Source organism: Etheostoma spectabile, chromosome 20 (genome assembly GCF_008692095.1).
Source record: "Etheostoma spectabile isolate EspeVRDwgs_2016 chromosome 20, UIUC_Espe_1.0, whole genome shotgun sequence".
Taxonomy (NCBI): Eukaryota; Metazoa; Chordata; class Actinopteri; order Perciformes; family Percidae; genus Etheostoma; species Etheostoma spectabile.
The window spans coordinates 3,984,327-3,995,849 of record NC_045752.1 but is presented as its reverse complement, the minus strand read 5'-3'; the positions used below and the strand labels follow the sequence as shown (position 1 = coordinate 3,995,849).

Below are 11,523 nucleotides of genomic sequence, written 5' to 3'. Positions count from 1 at the left end.
TTATTTAAAAGTATTAAAGACTAAAAGTATCTCTGTGAACCACCAGTATCAACAAAGGGCACACAATGAAATAGTATAGTATATTTTAAAGTTTTTAAAAACAACACATCACAATCTTTCTATCCTGACTCACTGATTTTGTGTGTTCTGGCCGCGGTGCCACAATTGGAGGTGGTGTGTCATCATCTTCATCATCGTCTCCGTCCTTTCCACCTGATGGAGAGGTCGCTGAACCCTGCTTGCCTGACTGCAACAGCAAACATACGTAGATTAGTGACAGTCAGAAACTGCTGAATGTATTCAATTCAATGTTATGAATGAGAGTGGAAGTGATGAATTAAATCCTCACCAACTGTGAGTCTTTATCTGAAAGAGTTAAAGCGTAAGGACAGATGAGTGAGTCTGCACAGTTGCAACATTAAACTTTGATTTATTTGTGCAGCTAAATAAAACTGACCCGAGGCGGAAAAACTGAGGTATTTCTGTTTTCCACTGGTGGAGTCGTAGAACTTCAGAATGTCGAGGACGGCCTGAGGATTCTGTTTCTGTTCCGATTTACTGATGTTTGAAGTCTGCAGGAGACGTGCCCACTGCTCCGGCATGCCCTGGACAAACGCACAAACACACATTAAAACATATACAGAGATCTACCTCTAGAAAATACACTTTAAAAGTCCAATGAGTAAATTAATATAATTATCATGTCTATATGGTACATATGTAGCTGGAAATTAGTGAGAATTTGGAAAGAGCCAGACTAGCTGTTTACAGTCCTAATGCTAAGCTAAGCTAATTGGTTCAAGACGAGCTACACATTTAGTGTACAGGTATGAGAGTCATGTCAATCTTCTCATCTAATTCAGCAAGAAAGAAAATAAGGTTATATCCAAAATGTTAGAAGTTTGAATGGTGCAGAAAGCCAAATTCTGGTCTGTAAAATGACCCAATTATAAACAAGCATATTTCACATTATTATTCAAGGTTGGATACTTACAGTGAACTCTCCAGTGACAGAATCAAAACCCACATGGATGGTGTGTTCAAAGTCCGAGGGGGAGGAGATCTCAGGCCTATCCTTGTCGCGGTCCTTCTTCCTGCCTCCTGCAAGTAAAGGTTAAGGGTCAACGTGTTGGTCCTCTGCTGCACTGCATGTTTTTTTGCACATATGTGTGTCCACGTAAATGTCTGTGTTCTCCACCTCTCTCACCTTTCTCAGGGGCAAACATCGAGATTATCTTGTTTCTGGACTTCCTCTCCTCCGGTACTGACGGCAGTGGCCGAGAGTTGTGATTGGCCGACTGGGGGTCCTTGGCTCCTCCTCCTTGGCTGCTCATCCTGACAGGGGGGGCGGGGGGCTTGTCCTCACACACTCCGCTGTCACACATCTACACACACGTAACCCTAAACAGACCATATGAGACAATGCATACAAGAAATACAGTAAGTCAGTTGCACACTCAGTTTCTGGTTCACTACTTCTTCCTGTTTTTTTTTACATTTCACAATGCTAGTCAAAGCTATACATGTTAGCCCAAAATGCTGCTGAGAAACGGCTGTAAATCTACAGAAGCTTAGCCTACGTTACACACAGAGAAAGAAACAACTCAACAACAAATTAAGGAAAACTCTTACAGACCTAACTAATCCATCCATGCCCCAATCTGTGGGTCAGCACCGAGTGTTGGAGCGAAGGGAACAGAGAGTGTGAACAGGAAGCAACGCTGAATGGGCAAAGTGACGTGTTGAGTCTTGTTCACGGTTACACATGAATGAGGAAGGAAAAGGGGCAGAGAGAGAGAGAGAGAGAGAGAGAGAGAGAGAGAGAGAGACAGACAGAGACAGAGAGGGGAGTGTCTAAGAGTTAGAGAGAGCCTTAGAATGATATGACAACTGTGGAGCTAAAGGGAGAGGAGTGAAAAGAAAAACAGCTCGGTAAGGAGTAAATCTGAGCTGGATAGAGTGAAACCTCAGTAACACAATGAAGACAACAGTCAAGTACTGTACTTAGGGAATTTTCCAGTATTTATACTTGATTTCATGCTACTTCATACTTTCCCTCCACTACATATGATAATGTTTTAAAATGCAATGCATTGGTGTTTATTAAACCAGTGGTTTCCAGTCCTTTTGGCTTGCTTTTTGCCATATTAAGTTGGATTGTGAAGAAAGTATGTTTACTCATAATTCAGTATTTGAAAATGAATGTATTGATTCTTAATTTGAGTACTTCTTCTTCCACCACAGTAAACACTCTTTTTATCCATTACACTAATATGGTGAAATTGTAGACACACACACACACACACTCACTCACACACTCACTCTCACACACTCACACACTCACACCTCTCTTACAGTCTTGCAGAGCTTGCAAGTAGTTTGATCGACTCTGAGCTGTATTCTGCATTCTTGGTGACATCACAGAGGGGAAACAGGAAGCAAACAAAAGGTTTCCTCACTTCCTGTGTCTGACCGCCAATGACACACCACATATTAAACCCGGATAACAGACATGGCTCAGGTACAGTGGGTATGCCTATGACCTCTTCTTCACACAGAAATCCTCCCCCTGAAACAGCTCTGCTAACATGATTCCCCTCTGGTACAAAATACGATAAAATAAGTTCAATCAGGAAAACCGGGACATGCAGAGACCTGGCTCCATCGTGGCATCCCGGATCGTACCGTTACTTGACAGGCAGAGCGTGGTCTGTGTCGACAGAGCGCAGGACTCTGACAGGACGAGGGGAGACGGACTCTGTGTTTGTATCGGGGACGCTCGGTGTTCAAATGTAGTCAAAGTTGTTGGACTTTGCCGGATTTGTTTATGTTAATATGCCAGCTATTTTAATAGCATAAAGAGACTACAACTGCTTTTTGTTGTGCAAACCTAAGTTGCATAATGGCAATTAATGAACCTTGAACCTGTGAAGATATCTTGATACAGACTCCTTTCCTTAACACATTAACCAACACACACACTAGGCCTTTGAGGTAACCGAAAAAGCCACTTCACACATAGTGAGAGTCCATAGGCCATTTGCTGACACATCAGCACTAACTTGCCTCAATGACAAATGATCCCTGCATTCTTTCTGAAAGATTCATTGTTTCATTGTTAGATTCAATTCAGATTCATTCATTGTTAGTCAAATGCTTTATGATGGAAGCTATCCTAGCTGTCACTACTACTGACTCTACGGAACTATTAATTTCATACACCACATTTTCAATATCTTTAGTTTTCTATACTGTTTGTTTCTGCCTTACATTTGCACTATTTAGAATGTATTATTGTATAGTAAATGTATATATTACTTTACATGTATATTACTTGTCTTTTTTTATCTTAATTTGTATTACTTGTCTTTTATTTTATACTTGTTGTACGTGTCTTTATTGCACTTTGGGTCAGATAGTAAAGATTTTTGATTCCTCTGTATGTCTGGCACATATTGCAGACTTGACAATAAAGTTGACTTAACTACTATGCAATGATTTTGAATCCCAGGATGGCTGTGAGCTACCTAAAGTGGCTTTTCCCCACTTAAGTCATGTAAGCTGATCAAACCTTATATTGCCCAATGTGACACATCATTATAAAAACACTACCCAATGAGCTAGTCCCCCCTTACCGAACATGAAACTCAAGCTCTCTTTAGACCCCCAAACACCTTTTCATTGCCTTTGTCTCGCCCATAACAGCTGCTAGATACTCACCTGTTCGTTTCCTCTTCTGCTTCCTACAGAAGACCAAGGAAAAAATAAAAACTGTTGTATTCCCAGCGAGTGTATGCACCTCTTTCTCCAGTGCTCATTTATCTACTTAGCTCGCACTGTTTCCTTGCCCCTCTTTTCTTTTCTAAAGGCAGGTCTTAGCAAGCGGCCTCATTCCTCAGCGATCTTGGATGGGACGACAAGTGTATTCTTGCCCCGGCAGGATAAAATTAGACCCAGTCCAGCCTTAATGTGCATTTTCTAAGTCAATGTGTGTGCGTGTGTGTGTTGGACTGAATGTTGGCTGCTGGCTGGCTAGGCTGAGACAAGTTGTCCCTCAGTAGGAATTCCATAGCTGCAGGGCTAGGGCGTGTTCTCCTGTCCACACACACTTACACACGCTCCTCCTTATTCCCTGCCCTAAAACACACACACTTCCCATGCCAACAGGGGTTCCATTGTGAAGACATGAACATCTTTTATGTAGCTTTGAGGTAAGCTTACTGAGCGTAGCAAAAACAACTTTGAGGGGTGCTGGCAGGTGAACAGATCAGCAGCCAGTACCGCAGGCTACACGCTCGTGTGTTTCTCTTACTGCACACACCCTAGCACTACTTACATGTTTAATGGATGAATTAGCTAAATTGTTAGCAGAGATCATGGCTTAATCATTAACCTAATTTTTGGACATTTTGGGATATATTATTTCTTAGAGTTAGAGTAGATCCATATTAGCTGGAGTCAGAAACCAGTTAGCTTAGCTTAACCCAAAAACACAGCAAGAAAAATGAACAATTCTGCCTCTCACGTGTTCCGTGGGCTATGTTGCTGTGCTATGCCAAGTTACTGGCTTCAGACAGGGCCAAGCTAACTAACTCTGTTTCCAGTCTTAATGCTAAGCTAAGGTAACCTCGCCTGCTAGCTTCAGATATGTATCACATTGATCTTCTAATCTAAATCTTGGCAAAAAAAGGGAATGTGCCTATTTCCCACAATGTCAAACTATTCCTTTAAGCCATTTATCAAGTACAAAGGCCAAAGATTGGTGGTTACAGCTTTAGAAATGTGAACCTTTGCTTGCTTTCGTCTATTATACAATATGGCTATGAAATGAAAAGCATTTACATGCATTTAGTTATATTAAGACGACTACATTTTTGGCCTAACAGCATTCCTTGGTGCATAACGTGGTCTTTTTGTGGCAATTTACAGTTTTTATCTCAGAGAGTTTCACTCAGTGAGGCAGCTGCTTTACAGATGTCAATTATCTCTGGCTAATAAACCCTATGAGGTATTGAAAATAGTTATTGGTTACATTGATAATTAATTTGGACATTATTTTATCATATAATTTATTTTAAAGGTCCCATGACATGGTGCCCTTTGGATGCTTTTATATAGACCTTACTGGTCCCCTAATACTGTATCTGAAGTCTCTTTCCCAAAATTCAGCCTTGGTGCAGAATTCCAGCCACTAGAGCCAGTCCCACAATGAGCTTTCCTTAGGCTGTTCCATTTCTGAGTCTGTAGCTTTTGAGGAGGGAGGGGGGGGGGGGGGGGGACCAACTGCCACTTTGCTCGTTTGAAAGCCATGATGTCCCTCTCTCATGGGCGGGCCAAATTCTCTGGGCAGGCAAAGCAGAGAAAGGGGACGTAACCTTGCCCCTTATGACCTCATAAGGAGCAAGATTCCAGATCGGCCCATCTGAGCTTTCATTTTCTCAAAGGCAGAGCAGGATCCCCAGGGCTCGGTCTTCACTTATCGCCATTTCTAGCCACTGGGGGACCATAGTCAGGCTGGGTAAACGCACATTAATGTTAAAAAAGAATCATAAAGTGAAATTTTCCTGTCATGGGACCTTTAAAAAGTCTCTCTTTTCATGCTGGAACAAGCTAATGTTTGACGATTATTTTGTTCCTAGTCGTTTTAGCTCTATTGATGTGGATATGTTCCATTTTTAATAGCAGGCTGCACTTTTCCTTCACATTGCTCTACCTATGCTTTTATTTTTCTAATTCATTCCCTCAAACTCTGCATGCTTGCTAACCACACAGACTTTTTCATATCCAGACAGCATCCAACTGCATCTCTCATCTGTTCTTAATTTACAGAAGTTCTCTTTTCATCATCGCTGTGCCTCAGAGCCTGTCAAATCCCTCTACCCTTTATAATCTATACTCCTCATTCTTTGTTCTCTCGCTGCATCAGAGCACTTTCTATTCCCTGTGGCTGGCAGCCATCAAGGGAAGCCCACTTCCTCATCCTGGAACTCCCCGAGCCCCAGAGGGTCACAGGACCGGGCCGGCCAACCAGAACGCAGCAAACACCGCCACCAAGCTGTTTACAGGAAGTGGACAGCAGGCCTTTTGTATTTGGCTTCTATAAAAGGAAATTCTGCAGAGGACTTCCTGGAAGGAGTGATGAAGCCGACACACACACACACACAAACAATTCATTCACTCACTCACACAGAAACACACAGATAGACATACAAAACACACACACACACACACTTGTACTATATATGTGCACACACACTGCCTCTACAGTTTAACGTCACTGATTATGGGTCTGGCAGTGAATGATGCGTAAACACACAGCCCAGCTGCACACCCGCACTTGAACACCTTATCCTGTTATTCCAACAGCTGCCCCACCCCTGTGTCAACATTTTGACGAATCAAATGACCAACCTGGCACCCTGAAGTCCAAGGTTGCACTAAAGTTTGTACCAGGTACAAAACCAAGCTCTCGACTCATAGTCGACGTCTGTTAATTTCAGGTTCTAGTGCATGGATGACTGAGGAGGCCCTGCTACTGCCTACAAGGCATGAGCCCAAACTTCCCCAGTCACATTCTTCCATTATAGTTTCTGTTATCTTCCTACATGAAGACCTAAATGCTAAAGGTAGCACAGGTGGTAAGCAACTAAACATAGGTACAATTATTTAGAGAACTTTACATTACATCTAGCCAGTTTACTGCTTCTTTTGCAGATGTGATCATTGCCAAACCCTGAGCTGTAAGCATACAAAGAAATGTGTCGCTACACATAGATTATACTGTGCATTGTTGCACAGAATAACGAGGTGATAGTCAATCTTACAAAAAACATGTTTCACACGCATGTCTTCTGCTTTATTCAATTACTTTTTTTTATTAAATCAGCTTCTGAACTGTTCAAATATTCACATGTCCATTTCAGTAAAGTAGGCCAGACTCCATTGGCTCTTCTTACAGATGTTGTGTGTGTCTTATGTGTTATTACAATACTACAGAGTCCCCGTTAACTATCATGCTTTGGTTTGAATTTAAAAGAAAGCAAGCCACAATACCTACTATATAGCACTAGGATCTGGATCTTGTGACTGCTGTAGCCTACTTTATTTTTATCTCCCAGACTAGCAAAGTTTCTCCTCCACAGTTACAGAAGCCACTCAGGCCGACTGCTTCCTGTGCCTTAATAAAGTAAGTAGTAACAACACTATTACCAAAGAATCCATGTTTATGTAAGCCTAATTGATTGGCTGTGTTGAATGAGCAAATGTAAACTTACCGGTTGCTGTCAACCACAAAAGAAATCAACCGCACTCCGGCCGAAACTCCCGAAACTCCGCCCCGTCTGACGCTGAGATTTCAAAACCTTCCCTGGAGGTGAGAAAAACGATTTCGTTTTTAATTACACGCTTTAATCCCGTCTCTCTCCCCCAACACTACTGTCTCTTTGCTTGGCCCGGGGAAGAACCTGGCGTGGGTGAAGCGGAACGTCGTAAAAACAAAGAGGTCAATCTGAACCACCCGGCTTCCGTAGCGCTCATTGGACAAACCCTGAACAAACCGGACAGAACGCAGAGAGCGCGTAAAGTTCGTGTAGCTGCCAAAAAGCAAAAGAGCTCCCGCTTTGCACCAATGCTGTGCACTGGCACTACGTCGGGCTGTAAAAGTAGACGGACACACACCGGAAACAAGGTGACTTTGATTTCAGAATAATAATGAAAAAAAAAAAAAATTATTATTAAAAGAATCTGTCAAAATGTACCGTGAGCTCTATAAAGTAGAATATGAATGTTGTACTGTTATTAATATTTTTTATGTATTTAAATTCATATTCTTGTTAATCTGTACCATTATAAAATGTTTGTATATTTGAATGTTTTTTAAATAAATAAAGAAAATCTTTTCAGTTAGTAGTATTTGAACTGTAATGTTGCAAAACTTCCACCATACATGTTTGCAGTTCTGGCTGAATGTTGCAATGATGTTTAAAAACGACAAGTTTCAGATGCATATAATGGATCACATCGTTACCTACAGGCCAATGCAGCTAGCAGTGAAATGACAGCAGCAACTGTATTTTTTTTTTAAAATATTTAATCATTTATATTTCAAACTATAAACAGATGTGCACACAACAAAACAATGTGTACTTATAGCATCATTAAAAAAATGTCACATTACAAGGTATTTATTTTGAAGGTTGCTACCGGAAGTTCTACACTAACGGCATCTTTCTTGACGTTTCCTAATCTACTATCAGAAAGTAGCATAAACATCAACAGCATCACATCCAAAACGCCAAACAACACTATTAAAAGAAAAGAAGAAGAAGAAGAAGAAGAAGAAGTATGACATTTTTAATTACATATAAATCACACATTGTGTCTGTAAATATTTAGCTAACGTTATTTTTTCAAGCAGTTTTAATTGTATGGGTAGCTAATGTTAGTTTTGTATGAGTAACGTTAGCTAACATGAGGCTACGCTATCTTCGAGCTACGTTAACGTTGCCGCAGCTGTCACTGATTAGCTAACGTTAAATAGCTCATCAACCTGTAGGTAGATATGAGTGGGACACTTGGTTAGCTGGCTTTGCTATTTATCAAGATTAACTTCAAATGTAGTCCAATGCTAGTCACGTTACCTGCATTTAAACCTTAGCGTAAAGTTTGTAAAGTTGCCCTTCTACAACCATGGACTGTGAAAAATAAGGTTATAACCACAGATATAAAAAATAAAAATACCTGTAGCGCCATTTCTGTGCACCCGCAGGACTGGTTTGTTTTACGGGTTGTCAGTTGAAGCTGCCCTCTACTGTTATCAGTCAAAACCTTTGTCAAAATGACATTTTTGTCTGTTTGTGTCTTATTCTGCATCTCTCTCTCTCTCTCTCTCTCTCTCTCTCTCTCTCTCTCTCTCTCTCTCTCTCTCTCTCTCTCTCTCTCTCCCCCCCCTCTCTCCCACTCTTACTCTCTCTCTCTCTCTGTCTCTCTGTCTGTCTGTCCTTGTGCTCCAGCTGTCATGTTTTCCAGCAGGTGGAGGTTCGGCTCGGACAGGTACAGTGAGGTGAACCTCTTTACTGACCCCTATGAGGCCAATGTAGAGACCCTCTCCCAGGCCATCAGAGCTGCAGCGTCTGAGGAGCCAGATGTAGATGGCAGCGTGCTGTTTGGCCACCTGAAGGGCACTGTGGTTGGCCTCAGATATTACACAGGGGTGGTGAGGACCAGTTACCTTTTAATCCTCCAGTGCACATATCCACAACGAAGACAAAACAGAAATGCCACATTTAGACACCTTAAAATCATCTCTGTTTTGCTCTCTTAACAGGTGAATCAAGGGGAAATGGTCGGTTTAGTGCGACAGCCTGAGAATCCATACGATCGCAATGCAGTGATGGTCGCCAACATTTATGGCAACCAAGTGGGTCACATCAAGCGGGAGCTGGCAGCAGCCATGGCCCATGTCATGGACAAAAATTTGGCTAAAGTAGAGGGGTGAGTAGACTGTTTACCTGTCAGTGTCATTCCCTGATGAGACGTTCAGTGTCAGAAAGATTTTTCTCAACATCTTAAGGAGTGTTAGCCTACAAACCCTACACTAACACCTGACTAACATTGAATGTAGGCATAAATGGCCGCCTCAGTTGACCGCTTCTCTCCATAAATATCTGCATTTGATTCAACTTTTTGTTATTGATATCCTATTTTTATTGTTCAGTGGTTTTAAGATCAACTTTGAGCTCAGGCCCACCCAAATTACAGTAGGATACATTGTGTGATTTTGTGTTTCTGTGTATATTGTTGTCTCGTTCCTGTGTTAGAGTGGTACCCTCAGGGACAAAAAACCAATTTACCATGCCAGTGATGCTGTCCTTCTGGGGGAAAGAAGAGAACAAAAATGCTGTGATTGAAGGCATGGCACGTCGCGGATTTAAACTGAACACAGGTGGAAGCAGCGCAACAGGTACAAACACCCTCAATCATCTGATCTCACTTGTCTCCTGGTAGAAAACCTCTCGCACTTAACCATGTAGCCTACGTTGTTTTCAGTCATTGTCATTAACAATTGTCATTGTGTGTGTGTGTGTGTGTGTGTAGGTACATATCAGAAATCCTCTAATAGTCAAGGTGCTTGTGCAATGTCATCTAAAAAAGGATTGACCATCCCACTAACTGCAGAAGAGGTAATCTACTTAAATTTAGTTAATGTAATTTTTAACAGTATAGCATGACCTTTATACAGCAATCATGTAACGGTGTTGTTTACACAGGATGCAGCAAAAACTGTCTAAATGTAAATGTAAATGTGCTGTATTTATATAGCGCTTTTCCAGTCTTAACAACTGCTCAAAGTGCTTTTACATCTACAGGAACCATTTACCATTCACACACATTCATACACTGTGGCCAGGGCTGCCGTACAAGGTGCCACCTGCTCATCAGATAAACATTCATACACATTCACACTCCGATGCGCAGCCCCGGGGGCAACTCGGGGTTCAGTGTCTTGCCCAAGGACACTTCGGCTGCAGGGGCAGGGATCGAACCACCAACCTTCCGATTGGCAGGCAACCGCTCTACCACTGAGCCACCGTCTAGGAAGCTCACGTGTTTTTGGATATTTATTTTAAGCAGGTTATCGGGTATTAGTTACTGGGAATTTTGAGGGGATAAAAATACAAGTACTAGAATACCTTGAAAAAACCCTCTTTTTAATCAAGTGCTAAAAAAGTCCTTAAAATTTAAATGAACCACATAACGCTGTCTTATACTTTGAACAACAGTTAACGTGGAATGGCTATAGATGCAGAAATGTTTAAACATTGTGAAATAGACTTAAGGCTTAAGCCAGCAGTTGTAATTCCTTTTTTCTTTCAGCTGAAGAATGCATTTGACAACCTCTTTGATGGTCTGATGGAGAGTAAAGATGGAGAGAAAGAAGCAGCCGAGGTGCGTATTTGATCTGTTTATCTGTCTGCATTTTATGTATCTGCTTTTCACCTTAGCCTGAAATAACTTGTAATAATAGTTTTTCTATCACTGTCCTAATGCAGCCTATGTGAACATGCAGCTCTCTTTTGTCTGCAGGCTGTGGGTACGCCTCTCCTGCCTCACCAGAAGCAGGCACTGTCCTGGATGTGTGCTCGAGAGAACAAATCTGCGCTGCCACCCTTTTGGGAGAAGAGAGGCGAGCTCTACTATAACAGCCTCACGTGTTTCTCCGCCAAAGAAATGCCAGAGAGAATTCGTGGAGGAATACTGGCAGATGACATGGGACTGGTAACACTTGATGTGATATTGTTGCTGTCTAAAATTATGTTTATTGGTGAATTGCAAGTTTATTTATACATTAACTCATGATAAGATGTTTGGTCAGTTGCCTGTTACCATATACAATAAAGAACATTTTCTTTAAACTTTTTTGTATGTGTGTTGAAAATGAGGCAGTAAATGTTAACCTCAAAATTCACTTTTTCTCCAGAAAAGAAAGGAAGATAAAACTTATTTTTTCTTCTACATTTAACC

The 11,523-nt window shown here is 41.5% G+C and overlaps 2 protein-coding genes across 14 annotated transcripts in view; one reads left to right on the top strand and one right to left on the bottom strand.

The window, feature by feature from the left end:
* LOC116670013 (serine/threonine-protein kinase PAK 2) overlaps positions 1-7,526 on the bottom strand; it is a 13,799-nt gene extending 6,273 nt beyond the window's left edge. The window contains exons 1-7 of one of the 7 annotated variants that reach the window (XM_032500229.1): positions 7,275-7,296; positions 1,637-1,748; positions 1,208-1,401; positions 995-1,101; positions 458-605; positions 350-366; positions 134-247 (exon numbers count right to left, since the gene is read on the bottom strand). In XM_032500229.1, the coding sequence (XP_032356120.1) occupies positions 134-247; positions 350-366; positions 458-605; positions 995-1,101; positions 1,208-1,385 (564 nt within the window). In that variant the 5' untranslated portion in view covers positions 1,386-1,401; positions 1,637-1,748; positions 7,275-7,296. Of the gene's footprint in view, positions 1-133; positions 248-349; positions 367-457; positions 606-994; positions 1,102-1,207; positions 1,402-1,630; positions 1,749-3,717; positions 4,070-7,274 lie in introns of those variants that run through there. The other 6 variants (XM_032500231.1, XM_032500227.1, XM_032500230.1 and 3 more) reach the window with 6 other exon arrangements.
* hltf (helicase-like transcription factor) overlaps positions 1-11,523 on the top strand; it is a 33,559-nt gene that overhangs the window by 12,871 nt on the left and 9,165 nt on the right. For 2 of the 7 annotated variants that reach the window (XM_032500224.1, XM_032500218.1), the window contains exons 1-7: positions 8,207-8,328; positions 9,012-9,214; positions 9,326-9,492; positions 9,819-9,961; positions 10,096-10,181; positions 10,876-10,947; positions 11,086-11,277. In XM_032500224.1, coding sequence (XP_032356115.1) covers positions 9,017-9,214; positions 9,326-9,492; positions 9,819-9,961; positions 10,096-10,181; positions 10,876-10,947; positions 11,086-11,277 — 858 coding nt within the window. In that variant the 5' untranslated portion in view covers positions 8,207-8,328; positions 9,012-9,016. Of the gene's footprint in view, positions 1-3,415; positions 3,419-7,167; positions 7,187-7,498; positions 7,688-8,206; positions 8,343-9,009; positions 9,215-9,325; positions 9,493-9,818; positions 9,962-10,095; positions 10,182-10,875; positions 10,948-11,085; positions 11,278-11,523 lie in introns of those variants that run through there. The other 5 variants (XM_032500222.1, XM_032500223.1, XM_032500221.1 and 2 more) reach the window with 5 other exon arrangements.